General features: G+C 37.7%; 2 protein-coding genes across 2 annotated transcripts; one reads left to right on the top strand and one right to left on the bottom strand.

Annotated features, from left to right (window-relative positions):
• Positions 1-11,917: 11,917 nt before the first annotated feature.
• Positions 11,918-13,693, bottom strand: LOC148931090 (uncharacterized). Its single transcript, XM_089066718.1, has one exon. It carries the CDS (start codon positions 13,691-13,693, stop codon positions 11,918-11,920), a length of 1,776 nt encoding a protein of 591 aa, XP_088922844.1.
• Positions 13,694-17,934: 4,241 nt separating this feature from the next.
• CBL1 (calcineurin B-like protein 1) lies at positions 17,935-24,383 on the top strand. Its single transcript, XM_048115032.2, has 9 exons — positions 17,935-18,133; positions 18,686-18,788; positions 19,411-19,493; positions 20,064-20,123; positions 21,572-21,680; positions 21,786-21,838; positions 23,184-23,264; positions 23,714-23,826; positions 23,907-24,383. The coding sequence occupies exons 2-9, from the start codon at positions 18,710-18,712 to the stop codon at positions 23,968-23,970; spliced, it is 642 nt and encodes a 213-aa protein (XP_047970989.1). The 5' UTR covers positions 17,935-18,133; positions 18,686-18,709; the 3' UTR covers positions 23,971-24,383.
• The last annotated feature ends 292 nt before the right edge of the window (positions 24,384-24,675 follow it).

The raw sequence follows: 24,675 nt of genomic DNA on the forward strand, positions 1-24,675 counted from the left end.
ACATATTTTTAAAATTTAATTATTTTCTATTTAAGTAAATAATGTAGTATAGTTTATTGAATGGAGTACTTTTTACTATTTTTGGTGTATTAAATTACTCAAGGTTTATATTTTTTTAAATAAATTTAACTATTTATTTATATTTAATATTCAAGTTATAATCTATTAACGTGCATTTATATTTATATTTAACTTACTAAATATAGTATACGTAGTTAGAATTTCATTGAATTTGATTTCTTCTATATGATCTAATATTTTGTTCACTTGTTGTTCAAGACTTTGATAGCATTTATTTTTCTATACTTCTCAAAATATTGAACTGTGTACATGTATTATCATGCGTTGAATTTGAATTTGGCAAAATAAATATATTGATTAGGGCTGTCAAAATGGATATCGGGAATTAGATATTCGATATCCGAACCCGAAATATCGGGTGATTGGATACCTAATACTCGATTTTTCGGGTTTCGGGATCGGGTTCGGGTATATGATCTTTGGATTATTGGGTATCGGGTAACCTGATATCCGATCGGGTATACCCAAATTACCTGATTTTTTTAATTTCTTTTAAATTTAATAAATTATGTATCTATTTTATTATTTAAAAAATCAAATGTACTCCCGAAATCCTTCACTCTTAAGTCACATTTAGTAGTTTTTTTAATCTTAAATTCAAACTACTTCAAGTTTGTATCAAATTCGAACTACAAGCTTGTATTTCTAAAATTTTATAGTAGTTAATTTTCTTTAAAAAAATAATAAAAAAATATTTTAAAAATCCACAATCGGGATTGGATACCCGATTTTTCGGGACTAGATACCCGAGTCGTGTATCTGGGTACCCGAAATCATTTTCGGATCGGGTATCGGTATCGAGTATTAGATTTTGGGAAATTCGGGATAGGTACCCAAAATTTTTGGATCGGGTATTCGCGGGTACCCGATTTGACAGATAATTGATTGTGAAAACTTTTATTTTAGTATTTAATTCATAAATTTAATTAGGGGTGGGAATACGGGTATCCGTGGATACCCGACACGAAAAAACCAGATACCAAAACCCAAAAATCATCTAAATGTCTATCCCAAACCCGACCCGATATATTTTCGAGTACTCCAATACCCGCCCCGGGTATCCATATCCAACGTATCAGGTACCCAAATACCCGACTCATTACATGTGTTAATAACTAATAAAAAATTTCAAATTTTGTATATTAATATAAATATAAATATATTTAAATTGACTAATATCTTTAATGTTGCATTTATTTTTTAGTATGAAACTATAAAAAAATGGATCACTTTTATTTTAAAAGTATATGATTATATTTATGGGGATTGGCCATGCAATATGTAAGTAAAATAATAAAAGTTACGCTTTAATTAAATTGTAGAAGCAGTCAATAATATAATTCAAAAGTCAAAATACTCATCAACTAGATATAAAAACCACATGAGTTAGTTATGCAATACGTAAATTTTGAGAGTTTGGAGACGCCGTGACCTAGAGTAAGAAGATTAACTTATTTTTACAAGTTTTGAGAAAGTTAACCTAGTAAGTTGTAATTAGTAAATAAACTAGTCCAGCTCTTGAAGCCTAAAATGGCTAAACATAATTTTAAAAAATGCTTTAAATAATAAATTGGATATTCAGGTAATATCCGATACCCATTCAGGTTACTCAATACCCGATTTATCTTAAATTTCAAGATCCAATCCCATAAAATTGGATATTGAGTATCCAATACCCGACAGATATCAGATCGGGTACGGGTAAACCCAATACCCGGTATCCATATTTCAACCCTAAATTTAATGATTGTCTGATTAATTGTGCCTAATGAGAGAATTGTTAGAAATATGCACAATGAATACTAAAATTGGGACAACTGAATTTCAATATACTATATTGTACTCCATTTACACAAGTAAAGGTAGACTATTTTTGTTGGGATGCTTGAGCGAATAGTGTCCGTTCGTACCAGGTTTAAAATGGTCTTCCATGAGTAGTGTTCCATTCGATTTCATTAAATGTCTCATATTTAACCGGTGAGAGTTTTAAGAAATTATTTGACTTTGCAAAGAAAAGTAAAATAGATGGAATGTAAGAGTATCCACAATAGGGTGGACACTTTGGCTGGACACTTTTACGTTTTTTGTCCATAGCCACTTTTTATTTGTCCACGGCCACAAAAAAAAGTTTCCGCAGCAATAGTGGACAATTTTTTTTAGCCACATTTCACTTTATTTTATTTATTGTATATTTTAATTCAATCACAATTAAAATTATCGGACTAAAAATAATTAGATAAAAACGGCTAATAAAACAAATTAAATTTGAAAACTAAATTTTCATCGGATTAAAGTAAGGGGAAAATTACAACGAAAATTTGATCTACGAAAAATCACACATGTTCTTCACACTACGCCGCCTCCCCTACGTGCCCAGACCTCTTCAATCAAATCGACCTGGAGTTGGTCATGTGCTGTGCTCCTGCGTATATCAGCGAAACGTTGGATCAGATATTCATTACTACGTGGTACACCTAGAGCTGCCCAAGGTTTTCCGAACCGGCGGTTAAAACCGAAACCGTAACCGGCGGTTACGGTTCCGAACCGAAACCGCGAAAAATATGCCGAACCGAAACCGTGAATTTTAGAACCGTGGTTCGGTTCAGGTTCCAAATTTTTCGAACCGAAACCGCGACCGAACTGCCGGTTCCGGACGGTTCCGAACCGGCGGTTTCACGGTTCCGAACCGCCAACGCAATGATAAATTTAAACATAGTTAATCCTTATATTAAAACTATACTCCATTAAATAAAACATTGCTGAATGATCCGGTTTATGAGTTTTATACTCTTATATATATAACTTTCATTTTTAGATTTGGTAATATCCGTAGAAACAATAATGTGGGACAAAATTTTGTAGCAAAAATAACTTTATAATACTATTTGGTAAAATTGGATGGTAATTTGAAAAACATAAGATAAAAGATAATAAAATAAAAATAACTAAATTACAAGATGGAGTCTATGTTGTATGGTTTATGGTAATAACTTTATAATACTATTTCCGATTTTATTAATTAACATATTTTTTTTTACGTATGGAATCTATGGAGTATGGATAATTATTAATAAATATTTATCCAACATTTTTTAATAAACTTAGAAGAATTGATTACTTTAAATAAAGTATAATAAATTAACATTGGTTAATGTTGTAGTCTTCAAAATTGATTAGTTGAGTCTTCAAAATTGATTGGTTGACGGTGGGCGATGGCTGCACTATTCAAAATTGACTGCACAAAACACCATTTCTTTTATTTTTATTTATTTATTTATTTATTCTTAAATGTTGATTTTAAATTCAAATTGGATCTCATTTCTCTCTATTTTTATCTATATTAAATACTCCTCTCTATCCTTACTTATACTCACCTCATTTTAGTGTTAACAAGAATTTCTATCTTCAATCTCTCAATTTAAACTACCCATTTCCTTGTTCCAATTTATTTTATAATTTCAAACTATATGGCAAAAAAAAATTAACGGAAAAAATCGTGAAACCGCGAAACCGAACCTAAACCGCTACGAATCGTCCGAAAACCGGCGGTTCCGAACCGAAACCGAAACCGTGAAACAGCCTCACGGTTCGGTTCCGGTTCCATATTTCCCAAAACCGGAACTGTGACGCCCCGGAATTTCATTCTTTCATTTCAAGAAAAATCGGAAACTTTTAACTTAATTAGCTTCTTTCATCCCAAAAACCGGAACTGTGTGCTCATAGAACTCTCGTTGTAATCTCGACCTTTGAATGCTAAGTATTTTGTTTCATAAATAAAGGGCTTGAACAATTTCAAAATGGAGAAATCAAAGGGGGGCACTTCTATTAAAGGAATGATAAAGAATTTGTAAAGTATGAAAGTAAATGAATAATGAATATATATATATATATATATATATATATTTATACTTGGGAGTAAACATATAGGCAGATTCAACTATGCATGACCATTTCCACAGCATGATCATGATGCTTAATTGAAGAATACTAAAATAAAGAATACTATACACTTCTTTAACAACTCCAATACCTAGTATTACATGGAAATGGGAGTACAACTTTCATCTATCTCTAACCTAGAATGAAGGATTAATCAAAGGGGATAAGAGACAAAAAAAAATGATAAGTAAACCTTCTTCCCCTCTCACATCCTTCTCGGTCTTGGAGACCAGAGAGGTGCCAAAAGAGAACCTCCACATCAACCTGCCAAGGTACCACCAAAAATAGAATAAGTACAAGTCCAGCAAATTCATAGGTTAATGTGGTAAGATAAAAAGAGTAAGGATCTTGAAAAAAGGGGCAGCCCAAGTTTGACCCATATAGACGTTTTGGAGCAGCCAAGAAGGAAGCCTCATAAGTTACACCAAAGTAGTCATGGAAGCCTAATCATAAAGCTTAAAAGGGAACTAAAATTGTAGCCAAATATAGGAACTCCATTGCCCAAGAATCTGCTACAAGAAGCCAAGGTTTGAGGCTTATAAAAGCAGCCCCTCTCCACTTCTCAACAACATAATTCCACATAAAATTTTCAGCCACAATAGAGAGTTGTGAGTGAGGAGAAGAGCTCTTGCAGACGGCTCCTACACCCCTAGGTAACTTTTTATTTTTTTTCTTCTTCCCACAAGCATTTCTTTGCTCAACTCAAGCTCACACCTTTTCCCTCACACTGAAACTAGGAGCTTCGGAGAAGGTGTAAACTTTGAAAAATTTGGAAACTAGAGATTCAAGCTACTGTCAATTTTGTGAGGTAACCCCCCCCCCCCCCCAACAAGTCCCTCTTGCATCATTGTAGAACAACACAGTTTAGCCAAGAACTTAGAGAACATAGAGCTCAATAGATTCCCACAACATTAGCTTACACAAGACTTCATCCCAAAACATAAGCTTCTGCCAAACAAATTAAAAGAAGTTGTATAAAGGACTTAGCTTTTAAAAAAAAATTTTGTATTGGGCTGCCCGATCTGGACGACGACGGAGGGATGCGAGGCACGGTAGCGTCGGCGCTGGTTTGAGGAGCAGACTGAGCAGCGTCGGCGACGGCATCGGGAGGCCGTGACGAGCAGCTTCCAAGCTCTCGGACAACAGCCGCGTCGCGGCAAGACGGAGGGAGAGACAGATCCCGATGATGCCGATCATCCCTCACCGGAGATGAAGGCTGTGGAGATGGTTCGGCTGGGGATCGAACGAGAGTAACGGTAGAGGGAGTCACGGAGGCAATGCCTCCTCTGTCCTGACGCCACAGATCCGCCGAGCTCCAGTAAGGCGCGACGGTGGCGGTGAAACCGACCGTGCAGAGCCACCGTGGGAAGTGACAGAGATGGGAGCAACAACGGCGATTCATCCGGCGATGGGCAGCGACGCGAGACGCCGAGGGGAAACGCCGGCGTCGCTCCGGCAACCCGGGTGGAGCGGCGCCTTCACCGAGAGGAAGGAGGGAGATGAGTCTAGGGATTTCTTTTTCCCCCAAATCGATTTGGTGAAATGGAAAGGAGAGAGAGAGAGTAAGAACCGATGGAATTTAGGAGAAGTCTGGGCCTCTTTTTATTTTTTTGTCTTTGGGCCAGAGGATTTATATTAAGGGAGTGCATGTTGGGCCTCTTTAATTAAAAAAACAAGTACTAAGAAAATCAATTAGAGAAATGGACTACCTTTGTGTATTAATTCCTCTAAGTTGGGCCACTAGTTAAATTCCACGATGATAAATGAAATTGATGGGTTTTAGTTGATCACTTGTTTAATTTTGTTAAAACCTCCAAATGATTTAAGTCGCTCGAGTAGTTAGCGCTAAAAGACTTTTGCGAGTTAAGGAAGTAAAAGAAGGGAATAGAATGATTAGGATGCATTCATGTTGAGTTCATGTGGCTTAGTAAGCCTAATTAAATATTATTTCTATGATTTCTAAAGGGACGTCTTCGCGCGTCGTGTGAATTCAACTCAAGGAGTTTGTTTGGCTAGAGAGATAGCTTTTGAGGTGGGCATTTCTTTCAAAATGTGAACTTGCCTTTTAGCATGATTATGTGAAAATTGTGCTATTTATGTTTTGTCATGCCATTTTATGTTTTATGGATTACCTATCTGCTTGGCTATGCCAATTATGTTTAATCGAATTCGGGTCCCAGTAGGGAAGTAAAGCCTACTCGGACTAGTGTACACATATGGGGATCGTGAGCTAGCTTTCAGTTGGCCGGTCCAGTGACCGTCGTGGAATGTGGCCATATTCCCGGTTCACATACGTTTCAGATATGGTATCTATGTTACGTGATTGCGCAATCAATACTACAAAACAAAAGTACTTTTAGTGACTCGGGCCTTTTAAGTTAAAACCCCGTGCTCACTCAACTGGCTGACAAAACTTTTACGAAAATTATGTTTTTGGCAATGTGCCCACTGAGTATATCAAGTACTCAGCCCTGCATGTTTCTTTTCTAATGTGCAGGTTGAACGTGTACGAGGAGGCGAAGGTGTTGGGTACGATCCTTAAATAAGTAGATAGGTAGCCCAAGGTAGTATGTCTCCATACATACTACTTTGTCTTGGACTTTTCCGCTGCATTAGGATTTTGTACTAGAAATTTATGAGCCTAAACCGCACTCTGACTTTATTTTGGCCTTGATTCACTTTCGCCTATGAGACTAATGTCCTATATTCGACTTATCAGTTATGCTTATCCCACTATATTGTTTTTTTTAAAGTGTTATTTAATCACGTATAGATGCAATCACTACCACTAGGGAGTTGTGGTCGTGACAGGAACCGGCGGTTCCGAACCGAAACCGCCGGTTCATGAACCGTGGGCAGGTCTAGGTACACCCATCTGTATCGGCGCGGAGGCAACGCCGTGACTTTTACTTGCACCATCTTCCGGTGCCCAACGTTCTGCAGCAAATCCTTCATCTTCTATTATCATATTGTGCAATATGATACATGCTAACATAATATTCGCGACATCATCTTCGTGCCAAACTCGTGCCGGGTAGCGTATAATGGCCCATCGCGCTTGGGGCACACCAAAAGCTCGCTCAACATCTTTCCTAGCGGCCTCTTGTTTTCGCGCAAAATATTATCTCCTCGCTCCAGCCGGTTGGCGAAGTGTCTTGACGAATACGGGCCAACGAGGGTATATTCCATCTGCCAAATAGTATCCCCTGCGATACTGCGTGCCGTTTGCTACGAAACAGATCTTTGGACCCTCTCCCCGGCACTCATCACTGAAGAGAGGCGACGACTGCAGAACGTTGATGTCGTTGTTCGAACCTGCAACACCGAAATACGCATGCCAGATCCGCAAACGGTAGTCAGCAACGGTTTCCAGGATCATCGAAGGATGTTTGCTTTTGAAACCAGTAGTGAACTGACCTTTCCACGCCACCAGGCAGTTTTTCCACTCTCAATGCATGCAATCAATGCTGCCCATTATCCGTGGGAAACTGCGCACCGCACCGTGTATATCTAGCAGTCTCTGGCACTCGTCAGAGGTTGGCTTTCGTAGGAACTCCGGACCAAAGACTTCCCGCATGCCCTTACAAAACTGCCGGAGCACCTCTAGACTAGTCGTCTCACCCATCTGTAGGTATTCGTCGAACATATCAGCCGGTCCGGCATAGGCAAGCAGAGCATTATTGTGGTTCCCATAAGAGAGATTGGGATGCCCCTTGTTCCCATATTGGTTGTATCCTCCCCCATTAAAGTTCGGGCGTGAGTTATTGTAATACATGTTGCCCCCCTGCTGCACGTAATTCACATCCTCCATACTTCCTTGGGGCTCTTGTGACGATTGCCTCATCGCCATGCAGTCAAATTTCATGGTTAAGGCATCCAGCTTGTCGGATAAGGTGCTCATTGTATCATGATCCATGATAGAAGCCACCCTATGCACCTTACTCCTTTCGTTGCTCCATCCTTCATCACTGGATGCAAGCTCTTCAATCACCTCCATCGCCTCCTCCTCTCCTTTCTTGAGAAGATTACCTCCCGCGCTGAGATTTAACTCCCGTTGTGCTTCAGGTATACAACCCTTGAAGAATGTAATGACTTGCACTGTTGGGGACAGACCATGATTGGGACACCTCTTCAGCAAGGCTTTGAATCTCCCCCATGCATCTCTGATAGTCTCCGTAGGAATCATCTGAAAGGCAATGATCTCGTGTTGCCTCTTAATAGCCTCACTAGGAGGGTAGAACTTCTCCAGGAATTTGTGGACCATCTGGTCCCATGTTCTAATGGACCCCGGTGTCAAACTCTCGAGCCAATCCTTTGCCGCATCTTCCAAAGAAAAAGGAAACAGTCTCAATCGGATCTGATCATCTGTCACTCCATTCATTTTCGTCGTGTTGCAGATCTGAATGAACTTGGTAATATGCTTGTTAGGGTCATCTGAGGATTTGCCCCTAAAAGCATTGTTTTCCGCCATCTGGATCAGTCCTGGTTTCAGCTCAAAGTTGTTGGCATCAATATTGTTGAAGACGGTTGGGTTTGCCACTCCGTGGTATACATATTGATTTTGCACCGGCACAGCTGGTTCACGATTAACCTGTCGGCGCAATTCCTCCAGCTGTCGTAGAAGCTCAGCATTGGTGGGAGGAGGGGGTGGTGGGCCATTGTTGCCTCCGTTGTTGTTCCCTTCTTCGTGCTCCATCAGAATAGGAGAATTGGGATCAAGCCGAATATGATCCTGAACTGGTGATCGAATAGGTGAGAAGTCCCTCCGATCTGAAGATGCTCCTACGCGGTTTGGCGAAGAAGCTTGAATCTTCTTTGTGAGTCTCCTATATGCGTTCCTCTTCCGGTTCGATGCTTCGATCTCAGAGTCGAAAGGTTATAGAGGCAAGCCTTTAGAACGTGTGTGCATACACCTGAACAAGAAACACAAATGTGAGAACTCGAAAAATTAAAAGAAGAAATAAAGCAGTAATGTCTGAATTAGTAATCTTGATTATTATCACGATATCAAGCTAATTAACACAGAAATTGTCCCCGGCAACGGCGCCAAAAACTTGACTCAACTTTATTTTACCCAAATAATACCTGCAAGTGTACAGGGCTATTGTAGCAAATAGCAAGCAAGAGTATATCGTATCCCACAGAGACAATTAAGTGTAAACCTAAGTACCATGAATCAATTTCAACTACTATCCAGACGATCGAGAATTTTGGTTTTAAACTAACAACTACTAAAAGCATATAAAAACAAAGATTAAAATAAGCACTTAAACAAGAGAACAAAGAAACAAGTTGCAGATAAAGATGAAGAAATATGCAAAATTCAAGGATCCGATGCACAACTCATAGCCTAACCCAATTGAAATCGATTTACCATTTAAAGTCTCCAGAATTGTTGAATCAATCACAAATATAGATTAAACCCCCTCCCGAGGTGAGAAATCCGTAGATTAGGTGTAATAATTGAAGTCCCCTTCTAATTCTTAGACCTAACTCCTAATAGTTCGATTAGATTAAAGATCCCACTCAAAACCTCAACTCTCCCGAGTTTTATTGAATTAAGGTGTGAAAAATTCTTCTTTCAAGGTTAAATATTTCATCTCCCGATTAGTCTAAGAAACCCTACACTCCCAATTGGTGATCAAGCAATTGTTAGGAAAAAGCACAAGAATAATTCAAACAATTGCAAGAGCAAGATAAAAACGAAGTCAATTGGATTAAAACTATAAATCAATGCATCTTCACCAAGAATTCTACATAAAAGATGTTTAGCTACTCATGTTCATGGTAGAAAACAAATAGAAACAAGGAAAAACAGTGGAAATCATGATCCGAATTGCAATTGGTGGAAGAATTGAAGCTTGAATCTTCAATCTTCTTCCAAGAGTTCTTCACAAAGAGAGAGATTTGTTTTGTCGCTTGTCGAGAATGAATAGAATTGACCTAATTCTTCCTCTTTATTCCCCTCTTCAAAAATAGCGTTTCTGCTTTGAAAAACGTCAGATTGACGGACCCGGCCGGGTGGGACTTCTTTGGTACTCTCTGGAATCTCGCAGGCATAATTACGCCACCCGGCCGGGTGGAATTATAGGGTAATAATTCACTCGGCCGGGTGAGATTTTCTGGACAGCGCAGTGTTCGTATAACGGCCATAACTTCTTCTACCGAACTCCGATTGAGGCGTGCGAGATACCCACGAGAAGCTCTTTCGAAGACGAAGAGATTGGTATGCATTAGGGGCTGATTGGACTTCAAAATCTCCCGTAAATATTGTCTCAAACCAAGGCTGCTGCACATCCACATATTTTGTACCTTTTTCTACACATTCTTAACAAAATGGTCAACATACCAACATAATAGAGAAGTAGATATAAACACGCCTAATAATAGACGAAATATGCTCCAATTCATACAAAACCACCCTCTAAAACCATGTAAAATCCAAGTATGTCAACTCCCCCAAACTTACATAATTGATAGTCCTCGAGCAATGAAGAAAAAAGAACTAAAAGAAGACTTGGATTTAAAGGGATTTAGACATCATCATTGTTTCAAAGAGTATGGAAGACAAGAGCATATCACAATACAAATTCTATAAAGTCAAGCCGTCGAGTGCACTTTTACTACTAACTCGTATATCACCTTGGATTCATGCTTCTCTCAAGATATGTGTATGTGTATCTCACTCTCAAAGGTGTATGTATAGAAATAATACTCTCAAATCAAAATACAAGTAGTGTTTACCATATGCTTGCTCAAAATCAAACATCTCCTCTACTAGAATGTGAAAGTGAATCTAAAATCAGAAAGGACTTTATTAAGGTTGTAATGTGGCTTTTTGGACGGTAGGGAACATTTTGGCTAAAGTGGCTGAGAAGTAAGAGAAGCCCAAGTACTCTCATATTACAAATCCCAACAAAAGACCATTTTTCATAACAAATCTCAGATAAGTAAGACTTTGTCGAACTTCTTCCTCCCATCCGGTCCCCACTTATTTAGAAACCCAACCAATAACTCTTCTAGACTTCGTCTAGCTTATACCTCCACAAATTTATTGTTTTTTTTTCCCTTATTCCTCTAGACTTCGTCTAGCTTATACCTCCATTACATTTTTTTTTTTAGATAACGCCCCATATGTGCTTCCAAGTTTGTAGGCTTATCACTCTTGACGGTGACTTAACAAATATTTGACATTGTGACACTTTTTAGGCTAGGAGGGCTAACTAGGGATTAAGACAAAAATATATACACTTGTGAAGGGGAGAACAAAGAATGCCTAACGTCATCTCCTAAATTCACATTCACTATGTAGATTTAATATGATTAGGAGCAAGTTCTAGAAACAACAACAAGCATATGATAAAAAATCACACAAAAAAGAAGTTTTGGCTCAAATCTCACTCAGGTAATAGCATGAATCAAGGCAAACAAGCAATTCGTTACTTATGCACCTATTACTCAAACTCTTAAGTCAAAGACCATGATAGCTTAAAAGATGGATGATGTTTTTATCATTAACAACTAGTCTTTACCCCAAGAAATCAAATTTTTTTTCACTTCAAGCCTCTAAATTTTCAATCAATCACAACCAAACAAAACAATTCTATCCTAAAACAAAATAAAAAGCAACAAAAGACAACTAATCAATCTAAAGCAATAAGATAAGTACCTCGTTAGTATCCCTATCCACCATATCATCCCCCCAAACTTATTCAAAGCTATGCAAAGAATAAGTTTGAAAAGTTGGTGGAGAAGGGAGACTTACATGGTATGAAAGCAACACAAAACACACCAAAAATAAACTAAAACGATAAAATTAAAAGTTACCTACTAGGGGTTACCTCCCCTACAGTGCCTTTGGTTATCGTCGTTGGCTCGACGTCCTCCATGAGCTGCATCATGTCACGCCATAAATGGTGGTGTTGGATTTTCTGCCAATCTTGGAAGTATAGGATCTCGCCAATCTCTTCTTCCACCAAGTATTCTTCAGAGCTCCATCAGAAATTTTGGTTTCCACTTCGGGTGAATTTTCAGCTTTTGTTTTCTTCTCTTTCACTTTAGGATTTGATGCAGTCTTTTCTTTAGAAATTGATCCACCATATGAACCAAACATCCACTGCGGCAAAGAGAAATCCCCAAATGTGGACTCAATTTCTTGTGCCTTTTGGACTTCTACAACATGCACAGCTTTGCACTCCTTCTTCGTAACCAGTTCCTCTTCCTCACGACTCTTCATAGCATTGTAGATAGATAAGATGTGGCGTTTGTTGCCCATATGAAGAGTGAGCTCTCCCCTCGCTATATCTATCAATGCTTTTCCCGTTGCAAGGAATGGACGCCCCAGGATAAGCGGTACATTCACGTCTTCTTCCATATCCAACACTACAAAATCGACGGGAAATATGAAGTCGTGTACTTTCACAAGAACGTCCTCAACAATTCCTTTAGGATAGGTGACGGTTCTATCTGCCATCTGCAGTGTGATTGTAGTCGGCTTGAGAGTGCCGATCTTCATCTTTCTGAAAAACGATAATGGCATCAAATTTATGCTCGCCCCCAGATCACAAAGTGCCTTTGTCTGTCTGTCATTTCCAATGACGCATGAGATGTTGAAACTACCAGGATCTTTTAGCTTGGCCGGTAGCTTTTTCTGAATTATGGCACTACAGTTTTCAGATATGTTCACCGTCTCATAGTCACTCCACTTCTTCTTCTTGGAGAGCACATCTTTTAGGAACTTTGCATATGTAGGCATTTCTTGAAGTTCCTCCACCAATGGGATATTCAAGTTCACCTTCCTGAAGATGTCTAAGAACCTAGGGAACTGAGCATCCGTCTTCTTCTTCTGAACACGTTGAGGATAAGGGATCCTCACTTCAGCTGGAGTATGAGCTGTAGGTGGTGTGGGTGAAGGTATAGTCGTGTTCTCCTTAGGTGGAGTAGAAATTTGCACTGTCTCATCTTCTTCAACGAATTCCTCCTCTTCAGCTCTCTTTTCTGTTACTCTACCCTCATTCTCAGATGGCATCGAAGGTCCCTCGTAGTTTGTTCCACTCCTCAGATGTATAGCTTTGCAGTCCTTGGGATTGATGATAGTGGTAGAAGGGAATTTTCCCGGTTGAGTAAGAGTACTCACAGTCTGGGAAATCTGGCTGATCTGAATATCAATGTTCTTCAAATGAGTGGCCATTCCCTTTACATCCGCCTCGACCTTCTCCATCCTTTGATTGTTCTGCTCCATGACCTTATTAGATTGTAGCATGAAGGACTTGAGTATGTCCTCTGTGGTCATCTTCTTGGGGTCGTTCACCATCCCATCAGAAACTGTAAATCCCGGAGGAGGCTGCAGAGCATTATTGTGGTTCCCATAAGAGAGATTGGGATGCCCCTTGTTCCCATATTGGTTGTATCCTCCCCCATTAAAGTTCGGGCGTGAGTTATTGTAATACATGTTGCCCCCCTGCTGCACGTAATTCACATCCTCCATACTTCCTTGGGGCTCTTGTGACGATTGCCTCATCGCCATGCAGTCAAATTTCATGGTTAAGGCATCCAGCTTGTCGGATAAGGTGCTCATTGTATCATGATCCATGATAGAAGCCACCCTATGCACCTTACTCCTTTCGTTGCTCCATCCTTCATCACTGGATGCAAGCTCTTCAATCACCTCCATCGCCTCCTCCTCTCCTTTCTTGAGAAGATTACCTCCCGCGCTGAGATTTAACTCCCGTTGTGCTTCAGGTATACAACCCTTGAAGAATGTAATGACTTGCACTGTTGGGGACAGACCATGATTGGGACACCTCTTCAGCAAGGCTTTGAATCTCCCCCATGCATCTCTGATAGTCTCTGTAGGAATCATCTGAAAGGCAATGATCTCGTGTTGCCTCTTAATAGCCTCACTAGGAGGGTAGAACTTCTCCAGGAATTTGTGGACCATCTGGTCCCATGTTCTAATGGACCCCGGTGTCAAACTCTCGAGCCAATCCTTTGCCGCATCTTCCAAAGAAAAAGGAAACAGTCTCAATCGGATCTGATCATCTGTCACTCCATTCATTTTCGTCGTGTTGCAGATCTGAATGAACTTGGTAATATGCTTGTTAGGGTCATCTGAGGATTTGCCCCTAAAAGCATTGTTTTCCGCCATCTGGATCAGTCCTGGTTTCAGCTCAAAGTTGTTGGCATCAATATTGTTGAAGACGGTTGGGTTTGCCACTCCGTGGTATACATATTGATTTTGCACCGGCACAGCTGGTTCACGATTAACCTGTCGGCGCAATTCCTCCAGCTGTCGTAGAAGCTCAGCATTGGTGGGAGGAGGGGGTGGTGGGCCATTGTTGCCTCCGTTGTTGTTCCCTTCTTCGTGCTCCATCAGAATAGGAGAATTGGGATCAAGCCGAATATGATCCTGAACTGGTGATCGAATAGGTGAGAAGTCCCTCCGATCTGAAGATGCTCCTACGCGGTTTGGCGAAGAAGCTTGAATCTTCTTTGTGAGTCTCCTATATGCGTTCCTCTTCCGGTTCGATGCTTCGATCTCAGAGTCGAAAGGTTATAGAGGCAAGCCTTTAGAACGTGTGTGCATACACCTGAACAAGAAACACAAATGTGAGAACTCGAAAAATTAAAAGAAGAAATAAAGCAGTAATGTCTGAATTAGTAATCTTGATTATTATCACGATATCAAGCTAATTAACACAGAAATTGTCCCCGGCAACGGCGCCAAAAACTTGACTCAACTTTATTTTACCCAAATAATACCTGCAAGTGTACAGGGCTATTGTAGCAAATAGCAAGCAAGAGTATATCGTATCCCACAGAGACAATTAAGTGTAAACCTAAGTACCATGAATCAATTTCAACTACTATCCAGACGATCGAGAATTTTGGTTTTAAACTAACAACTACTAAAAGCATATAAAAACAAAGATTAAAATAAGCACTTAAACAAGAGAACAAAGAAACAAGTTGCAGATAAAGATGAAGAAATATGCAAAATTCAAGGATCCGATGCACAACTCATAGCCTAACCCAATTGAAATCGATTTACCATTTAAAGTCTCCAGAATTGTTGAATCAATCACAAATATAGATTAAACCCCCTCCCGAGGTGAGAAATCCGTAGATTAGGTGTAATAATTGAAGTCCCCTTCTAATTCTTAGACCTAACTCCTAATAGTTCGATTAGATTAAAGATCCCACTCAAAACCTCAACTCTCCCGAGTTTTATTGAATTAAGGTGTGAAAAATTCTTCTTTCAAGGTTAAATATTTCATCTCCCGATTAGTCTAAGAAACCCTACACTCCCAATTGGTGATCAAGCAATTGTTAGGAAAAAGCACAAGAATAATTCAAACAATTGCAAGAGCAAGATAAAAACGAAGTCAATTGGATTAAAACTATAAATCAATGCATCTTCACCAAGAATTCTACATAAAAGATGTTTAGCTACTCATGTTCATGGTAGAAAACAAATAGAAACAAGGAAAAACAGTGGAAATCATGATCCGAATTGCAATTGGTGGAAGAATTGAAGCTTGAATCTTCAATCTTCTTCCAAGAGTTCTTCACAAAGAGAGAGATTTGTTTTGTCGCTTGTCGAGAATGAATAGAATTGACCTAATTCTTCCTCTTTATTCCCCTCTTCAAAAATAGCGTTTCTGCTTTGAAAAACGTCAGATTGACGGACCCGGCCGGGTGGGACTTCTTTGGTACTCTCTGGAATCTCGCAGGCATAATTACGCCACCCGGCCGGGTGGAATTATAGGGTAATAATTCACCCGGCCGGGTGAGATTTTCTGGACAACGCAGTGTTCGTATAACGGCCATAACTTCTTCTACCGAACTCCGATTGAGGCGTGCGAGATACCCACGAGAAGCTCTTTCGAAGACGAAGAGATTGGTATGCATTAGGGGCTGATTGGACTTCAAAATCTCCCGTAAATATTGTCTCAAACCAAGGCTGCTGCACATCCACATATTTTGTACCTTTTTCTACACATTCTTAACAAAATGGTCAACATACCAACATAATAGAGAAGTAGATATAAACACGCCTAATAATAGACGAAATATGCTCCAATTCATACAAAACCACCCTCTAAAACCATGTAAAATCCAAGTATGTCAGCTTGGCAGCGATTGAGGCAGCTGCCGCGCCGCCCCTATTGTGGATGCTCTAAGTCATACTTTTTTATATATTGTTTTATAATAATTGTATTTAGATTGAGTTTGTGAGATGTGAGATCCACATAAGGAAATACTATGAAACATTTAATATGAATCATAAGGAGTAGTAAGTAATTTGTATGATAGGGTAGATATCTTAAATATAAGTGGGATCCTAATTCTACATAATTGATTTGAATAAAGTACTCCCTTTATCATGATTTAAGCTAAACTTTTCTATTTTGACATGAGAATTTAGGAAGTGGTGTTTATTTAATTAAATTTTTAATAGTAAAGTGTGAGAGAGTAAATAAAGTAAGAAATAGAGGGAAAATAAGATAGTGAACAAAATAGGAAAGATAAAAGGATAAAGTATGAGAAATGAGTTAGTTAATTATATCCCAAAAAGGGAAACATATGACTTAGATTGAGATATACCAAAAAACAATACGTCTCACTTAGGCTAGGGGATGCAGTACGATTTTGATAATTGGTGTAGTTTATAGTATTTCTTTACATGAGAAAAGAGGTTATATCGAAAATAACTTTTATTTCCATAAAATGAATTTCACTTGTCAATTTTTTAGCGGTGTATTAGCAGGGACGGATCCAGAAATTTTATATACCTGCGGCAAACATATAGATAAAGGCATTTTAAGGATCTGAGAAGGGGCATATATAAGGGTATTAAAAAAAATTTTACAAATAATGCTCAAAATAGCACAAATGAATTTTTTTGAGGAGGGGCATTTGCCACTTGTGGAACTAATGTACATTCGTCACTGTGTATTAGGATATGTAGGAGCAGGGACGGATCCAATTCATAGTGAGAAGGGGCAAACGCCCCACCTCAATTTTTCACATACATGTACATTTATATAGCAAATTATATTAATTTATTAGCTAAGAACTAAATTGCCCCTCCATATATTATAATAAAAAAGTATAATTGCCCCACTAATGAGATAAAATGCAGTCAGAATCCAAGATAATAGAAAAGATGGATAAAAAAACAAATACTACCTCCGTCCCAAAATTCGTCACCATTTGACCCGACACGAGTTTTAAAAAATGTAATAAAAAGTGAGTTGAAAAAGTTAGTGACATGTTGGTCCTACTTTTATATATTAGTTTTAAAATAAAATGTGAGTAGGAATGAGTTAGTAGAATGTAGAATCCACTACCAAAAATGATACTCCCTCCATCCGCGAATAGGAGTCCTGGTTCACTTTTACCATAAATGGTAATAGGGTCCCACCTTCCACTAACTCATTTCACTCACATTTTATTTAAAACTAATATATTCAAGTGGGACCCCTATTCCACTAACTTTTTTTCACTCACTTTTCTTAACATTTCTTAAAACCCGTGCCGCCAACAAATGGGACTCCTAATGGTGGACTGAGGGAGTAAAAGTAAAATGTGACAAATTTTGAGAAATAGATGAAAAAGGAAATAAGTGACAAATTTTCAGGGACGAAGGGAGTAATAGAATTATATAACTGTGGCAATTAATTGTATTTTCGGTAGAATTATATTGTTATCTAAGTCTAGGGAATCTTTTCCATAAGCATATCTGTATATTGAATTTTTTATTAAATACTCCTATTTGGAAAAGATGTGAATGGTTTATGGTATAATTAATGATCCGATGTCATAATTGATCAAATTTCAAATAAGAATATTCGACATCCTTTATTTGCATATGCCCTCGTCACGCTCCTCTGCTCGCGCGTCGACTCCACTCACCCAACCTTTCCTGTTCATGTATACTTTCCTCTACTGCTTTTCCGTTTTTGGTTCCCTCACCAACAAATCCAATAGTTTCGCATTACATCTCTAGGCAATGAACTTCTCAATACCTACAAATTGATGTGCATATCGCCTCTCGAGAGCTTTCACTTTTAGGACTCGATCCCGTTGCCGATTCATTTCCATTTAGTCGGTGAGTGATCAGTTTTTATCTGTTGCTTAACTGGTCCAACGTCGATCGAATGTTTCGATTTAACTGTTTATTGAGGAATTCTGCGTCGCTTCCTATATTCATGTATATATTTTTTTGGTATGATTTGCCGAAGGTGTATATAATCAAGGGTTTTGTTGCTTGGAATCCTTAGATTAGGTTTTATGTTGTTGTTGCCAAGTTTGGTAGCTTATTCTTAAAAGGAAGTGCGGTATTCTGAAATCTGTATTGAGAGCTTAACTTAGCCTGTTGGTTTTTGCTTTCTTGGGAGAAATCTTTGGTTGTTAATTTAAACTTTGCAGATTCTCTGCTAGCATGGTTTCATCACCCGTTGATCTACAATTCACTTTTTTTCACCCAAACTAATTCATATTTTAGGGGTTTTGAAACTGCTTAACTAAACATCTTCTTGTTCTGTTGTTACAGAAACCATGAGTTTGTTTATATTGGATCACCCATTGAGTAGTTCATTTTAAGTTTTTTGATTGGCTGGGTATTTTGCACGGTTAAGTGAATTTTGATAATGTGTTGTAGCATTGTGGGGACTTATTCCCTTAGATGGGCTGTTTTCATTCTAAAACAAGAAAGCAGTTTCCTGGACATGAAGACCCTGTTCTACTTGCTTCCCAAACGGCTTGTAAGTAATTTCTCTTTCCCATGTCTTTAGATTGCTTTAAGTTGTTAATCTTAATTTATTCCGTTATAAATGAGAATGGCTTTGTGGCTAAGGCATGTAATATTGCTGTCATTATGGCAAATTTAGTAATTTGATAATCATTGCCAAAAAATTATGCACAATTATTACTTACCGGTCGCGTAAAATATATTATACCAAAAAAATACCATATATGTGTATACGAGTCTCATTAAATATGCAGATAGGAGTCTCATTAAGGGAGTCAGCTGATACTCATTTTGTTCCTCTCTTGTTTGCTCCATTACTGGGTGTTCGAGTAGTGATGAATACACGATTTCTTCTAAAAGCATTAATCTCTCTCTTTCAGAGTTTCTGTTCCTTTCTCCTCATTATGACCTGAAAGCCTGAAAGTCTGAAACTACGGAAATGTGTCATCTTTTGGCTTTGTTTCATAATTCATCTCTAAATTACTGATGCCTGTTTAGTTTCTTGATTTTGAGCTTCACATTTCTTTTGTTTACATGCTTTTATCTTTTGTGCATGAAAAACTCACGAGTTCCTCCAGTTCAGTTGGTATTTTCGTTTCTCTGTAGTTAGGTTACACGTTGTTCTTGCTTTGCAGTTAGTGTGAGTGAGGTTGAAGCATTATTTGAGCTGTTTAAGAGCATTAGCAGTTCTGTTATTGACGATGGACTTATTAATAAGGTAAGTTTCAACAGATGTTGACCTTGCCAACTCTCTTTTCTGAATTTATTTTATGTCTTAATTTTTAGACTGCGCCATTCATAGTAATTGCCTAATAGGAGAATAATATGATTCATAGTAATATAATAATATTATTATATTATTATAATAATATAATAATCATTATAAATGGAAAAAAGTTATAGCCCTCTGGTAGTTAATATATCTATCATTTCTGTTCTATCTCATATTTGTGAGTCGATCAGCTAATTGTAAAATTGTCACGATCATGTTGTGTAGTTCTAAAAAAGGTGATCCTTTTGTGATAAGTTGGCATTATGTATGTTTTATATGTTAGTGCTATAATATGTTCCCCTATTTAATGAACTATATTGCTCATGTGACGAAAAGTATTCCTTCTACTTTTCTTGCTTTCTTTTCTGTTTGTAATATCAGTGCCTTGTCACTTATATTTCACGTCTTTGTCAGTCCTCCAAGAAATAATGCATAACTAATGTGCATATCAGAACCTTTTGACCTCCCTTGTGCAGATATGTACACACCCCATTTCATTTATGTGTATATATGCAGGAAGAACTTCAATTGGCTTTGTTCAAGAATAGGAAAAAGGAGAATCTCTTCGCAAATCGGGTAGGTGACCGAGTCTGGTTATTTCACAATATTTTGGCCAGTGGGCACTAATTGAATATTTTAGATTGTAACATATGATTATATATTTATATCAATACTTGGATGCTTGCTCCTATAGGTCCAGGAAAGGTTCTTTACAGAGGAATTTTGAGAAAAGCTGAGCTTTATGATTCTTAGGTTGAATTGCTTAGACTTATAGAATATTTAGAGGCTATGTTGATTAAGTAGGTTCTTTTGGGTAGTCAGTTTATGGTGATAGTATTTTGCTAAATTCTAAAATTGGCAGCAAAGGATCAGGATGACATCATGACAACGAGGAATAAGGATAACTATGGGATCAGCGAGGAAATAAATGTTTTTTAAATAATATCTAGTTCGTAAAAAATTATTGACATGCCCTGAAATTACTGATTAAGGTACACAAAATCTCTAAGTAATAACTTCAGTTCTCCTTCCAGCCTATGTTCTCTGGCATGGCCGCCCTAACCAATCTATTTAGTTAATGCTAATGGTGTCATTTAAACTTCTGAAAAAGGCTGATGCAGACAATAACTCCCTTGAAAACACTCTCTCTTCCTTTGTTTACAAAGACTTGGAGAAGTTAGTAGATGAACTTTTATACAGAGTTTCTTTAAGACATGAAATAGATCAGAGACAGGGAAGTCTAGGCTTCTGAATTGACCTTCGTATAATAATTACTACTAATCTGTTTGTGAGAATTACTTAAGTGCCTTTTCCAAACATAAGAAACGATGATGAATATCTGCTGCCATTTGTAAGTTATTCTTTTAGTCAATTAGCTTTAGTGTATTGCCCATGATTATCTTTTCCTTTTGAATATTCTTAGATCTATTGTTATGCCCCTCGCTAGTAAATTAATACATTTAATTTTCGCCAAGACTATCTAATGACTCTGATTCTGAAAGCATATAGTAACTGCCATATCTTTGTATTAAATGACCTGTTTTGTAATCTTTTTACAAGGCTGTTTATGAAGATGAGTTGATCGGAATTGACATTCAATCACACTAGCAACTTGATTAGAATTCCAGTGCTCTTCTCCCCTAATTTTACTTTAAAACTCGTAAGACACGAAATTGAGCATCGTGTCACCATTGGTAATATGAGAACATAGCCTCCTCCCTCACAAAATACACAAGTATGGAGAATATTTCTACTTTTACATTTATGATGCATGATCTTTTAAATATTTAAATGTAAAAGCTGTAAGGAAGTTGATTTTGTTTTTAATATCGATAAAATATGACGTAACGAGCCTCTAATATTCAGGTATAGAAAACACAAACTATGAAGTTGGCAGATCTTTGACAAAATTTTGTAATACCCTAGCGGATACTACTTTCAATATGCCTTTGAGATGGTATCATCTGCTGCATGCTTCTCTTTGATGCTATTTTATTTTCTTAATCTCCATCTCTTACTTGCAGATTTTTGATCTATTTGATGTGAAGCAAAAAGGTGTAATTGATTTTGGGGATTTTGTTAGATCACTCAATGTTTTCCATCCAAATGCTCCACAAGAGGACAAAATCAATTGTATGGTGACACTTCTTTTGACATAGTTTCCCCTGTTTGTTCTTTTTTCCATTTTCAATCAATAAGTAGCTTTTCTTTTCTTCCTTTTTGGGTCGGGCATTGCAGTTTCATTTAAGCTATATGATATGGATGGGACTGGATATATCGAACGCCAAGAGGTAATTATTTGTGACTATTTGCATCTTTTGTACTTTCCTACATATGATCAGCTTTTCCTCATGCTAAAATGGAGTCAAAAGTGAAGGATGATTCATAGTTCTGGACTGAAGTTGGATCTGTTTTTCTTTGTATATTATCTTTCCATTTTGGCTCACTGTCATAGAGGCCTAAGTCTTTGTATTATGAATACCAGATCTACATAATTGTTGTCCCTAACTTGAGAAGCTCAATTGTCAATTCAGTGCTCAGTTTTTTTTCCTTTTCTTTCCCTCTAATAAGAGATCTTCGAATTCTACATATTTTTTTAAGTACTGCATTATATATACAAGGGAACGTGTATGTATTAGGTAAGAGACCCTGGTCTAAAACAAATTTTGTTCGGCAAATATACATTGCTTTCCAATCTTTTGTTATCTAGGCACATTCACCATTCTTCTTCGTACGAACCATCTTGACCCTTTTATTTTTCTCGTAACACCTGTTCCATTATATATATGATCAATACAAAAATTGATCTCAATACAAAATCCTGACCATGAGATTTGGCAATCTAATGGTCAATATTTAAAGAAAAACACGGAGGGTCATTATAAAGCTGTTTTAGGTCATATTATAAATTCGGGTTTGAGATCATGTTAAGATCATTTTATGTCATCCTTACTATAATGACATAAAAATAAGCTTACGATGACATAAAAATGACCTCCGTATGCTTGGTTCTGCATTTTTGTATTAAGAATGGGTTTTGCATAGCCTCTCTCTCTCTCTCTCTCTATATATATATATATATATATATATATAATGTAATGTCACTGGATTTCGCCTACCATGTGTGAGTATATTTAAGTTCTGGATTCTGGATGAAATCATACATTTTTACACCTGTCTGGAGAACCAATTTTAGGTGATCACAACATTGTTGCATGGACTGCTGTTGCAGTTGGTGGCCCGTGGCCTACGTAGTTATATCTCTTTATCCTATTATGAATAACACTAACGTTGCTGCTAAAGTGATAAACTGATAGCTGTTGTGCGTGGAACTTTGATATACTCATACAACATAAATGCTGCTTTGCGTCATTCTTTATCTTTTTATATTTTAGCATGTGCATTTTGAATCTTGATTCCTCTGCAAAATCAAGACCTTTTCTTATCACCTTGATTAAGTTCTTGATAATTCATTCACTACAAGGGATTAGAAAACTTTCATTATTGGGGTTTTGATTCTGTGTGTAGTGTGATTATCTGTTCTTAAGTGTAGACTGAGGAAATGGGTTTGTTCTGTCAATTTATTTTCTCTTGAAATTGATCCCAAGATTCTTCATAACACCTGCTTTTTTGTAGGTTAAACAAATGTTGATTGCACTTCTATGTGAGTCAGAGATGAAGCTCGCTGATGAAACTATTGAGATGATATTAGATAAAGTAAGTGGAGTATCACATAATTTACATAAGTTCATTGTTGTGGCATTCTTATGCTTCCTACTGCTGCCCTCCCCTCCCCTCCCCTCTTCCTCATGCATTCAGTCTTAAGTTTAATAGTTGATATTTGATGGTTGTGTGAAAAGGCTGATGTGTATTTTGCGCCATTACTGAGTCTAAGTCATTGTTGATGTGTTTGGCAAATCCAATGCAATGATCTGCTGAACTGTAATTTTGTCACTGTGTTGTGTATGTATCTTGAATTGACACCTTCAGAAATGTTGGTCCTTATAGTATTATTTAGCTTTTCCTCCTTGTTTAATGGATATCATTTGCTTTCTTTGCAATCTTGTTTTGGCTGTGCTTAACTGTTCACTACTTCTGCACATTGCTGGTTGGCCACATCTAGATCTCTAGGTTGTCATGCTTGTTTTAATGCAAATCCTTGACAGACATTTGTGGAAGCCGACATCGACCAGGATGGAAAAATAGACAAGTCAGAATGGCACAACTTTGTGACTCGAAACCCTTCGTTGTTGAAGATCATGACACTCCCATATCTGAGGTAATCTTTTATTGCCTGCCATCTATCCACAATCTCCCTAACTATCTAGGCGGACAATTGATGTGATTCATGGTCTGCAGGGATATAACTACGACTTTTCCTAGCTTTGTTTTCAACTCAGAGGTCGATGAAGTTGCCACATAATTATTGATGCGACCTACCTGTTTGTGAACCATTAGTTTGAGGATATATTAAGTTCTAGTTACAGCACGCATTGACAACTTTGAAGCGATATGGCTCTCAATGGACTAGGCGGATATTGCTGCCTTGTGATTTTTGATGAGGTTGTGGCTGCGTGGAATTTATCACCTTTCTCCTCCCTCCGCGCCCCTTCAACATTTGTAGAATCGATATGTGCACTGACCTGCCAAGAAGGATTCGTGCAACAATAGAACCCACATGTTGCATAGATTGGATTGTTTGTCTTAACGACTGACCTTAGACTAGTAGACCTGAGTGTATTACAAGAGAGGCTGTAGAATGTAGTGGTCTTGTGTTCTGTCTTAACCATAACAATTTTCTTATTCATGAGTGGCTCTATATTTATATACTTATAATGTCCTCGCCTATTTTCTTCTATTGTTATTTCTCTCTTACAAATCCACTTGCAATTGCTTGGGGAAAAGTCTATTGTTATTGCGCGCAAGAATATGAACGAAATTCAGAGAATTTGGACATTTAGTGAAGGGTAAAAGTGGAATTCAGATGACACATATGGAACAATAACGCTCTTATCAAATACAGGTTTTGCGAAGGGATAAGAATCTATCAATATCTAAAGTGTATCAATATCTAAAGTGTCAGTTGTGTTGATATTTACAGAAATGCCATTATGAGAATCTAAAGTGG

This window comes from Salvia hispanica, chromosome 3, assembly GCF_029641045.1.
Source record: "Salvia hispanica isolate PSC_SH4W2 chromosome 3, Shi_PSC_v1, whole genome shotgun sequence".
NCBI classification, from domain to species: Eukaryota; Viridiplantae; Streptophyta; class Magnoliopsida; order Lamiales; family Lamiaceae; genus Salvia; species Salvia hispanica.

What these genes read in the sequence shown, in the direction of transcription:
- LOC148931090 (XM_089066718.1), bottom strand. Translation starts at nt 13,693, where the DNA reads ATGGAGGTGATTGAAGAGCTTGCATCCAGTGATGAAGGATGGAGCAAC.
- CBL1 (XM_048115032.2), top strand. Translation starts at nt 18,710, where the DNA reads ATGGGCTGTTTTCATTCTAAAACAAGAAAGCAGTTTCCTGGACATGAA. An exon ending in ACGATGGACTTATTAATAAG is followed by an intron (nt 19,494 to 20,063) that starts GTAAGTTTCAAC and finishes GTATATATGCAG; the next exon opens with GAAGAACTTCAATTGGCTTT. An exon ending in ACAAGAGGACAAAATCAATT is followed by an intron (nt 21,681 to 21,785) that starts GTATGGTGACAC and finishes CGGGCATTGCAG; the next exon opens with TTTCATTTAAGCTATATGAT.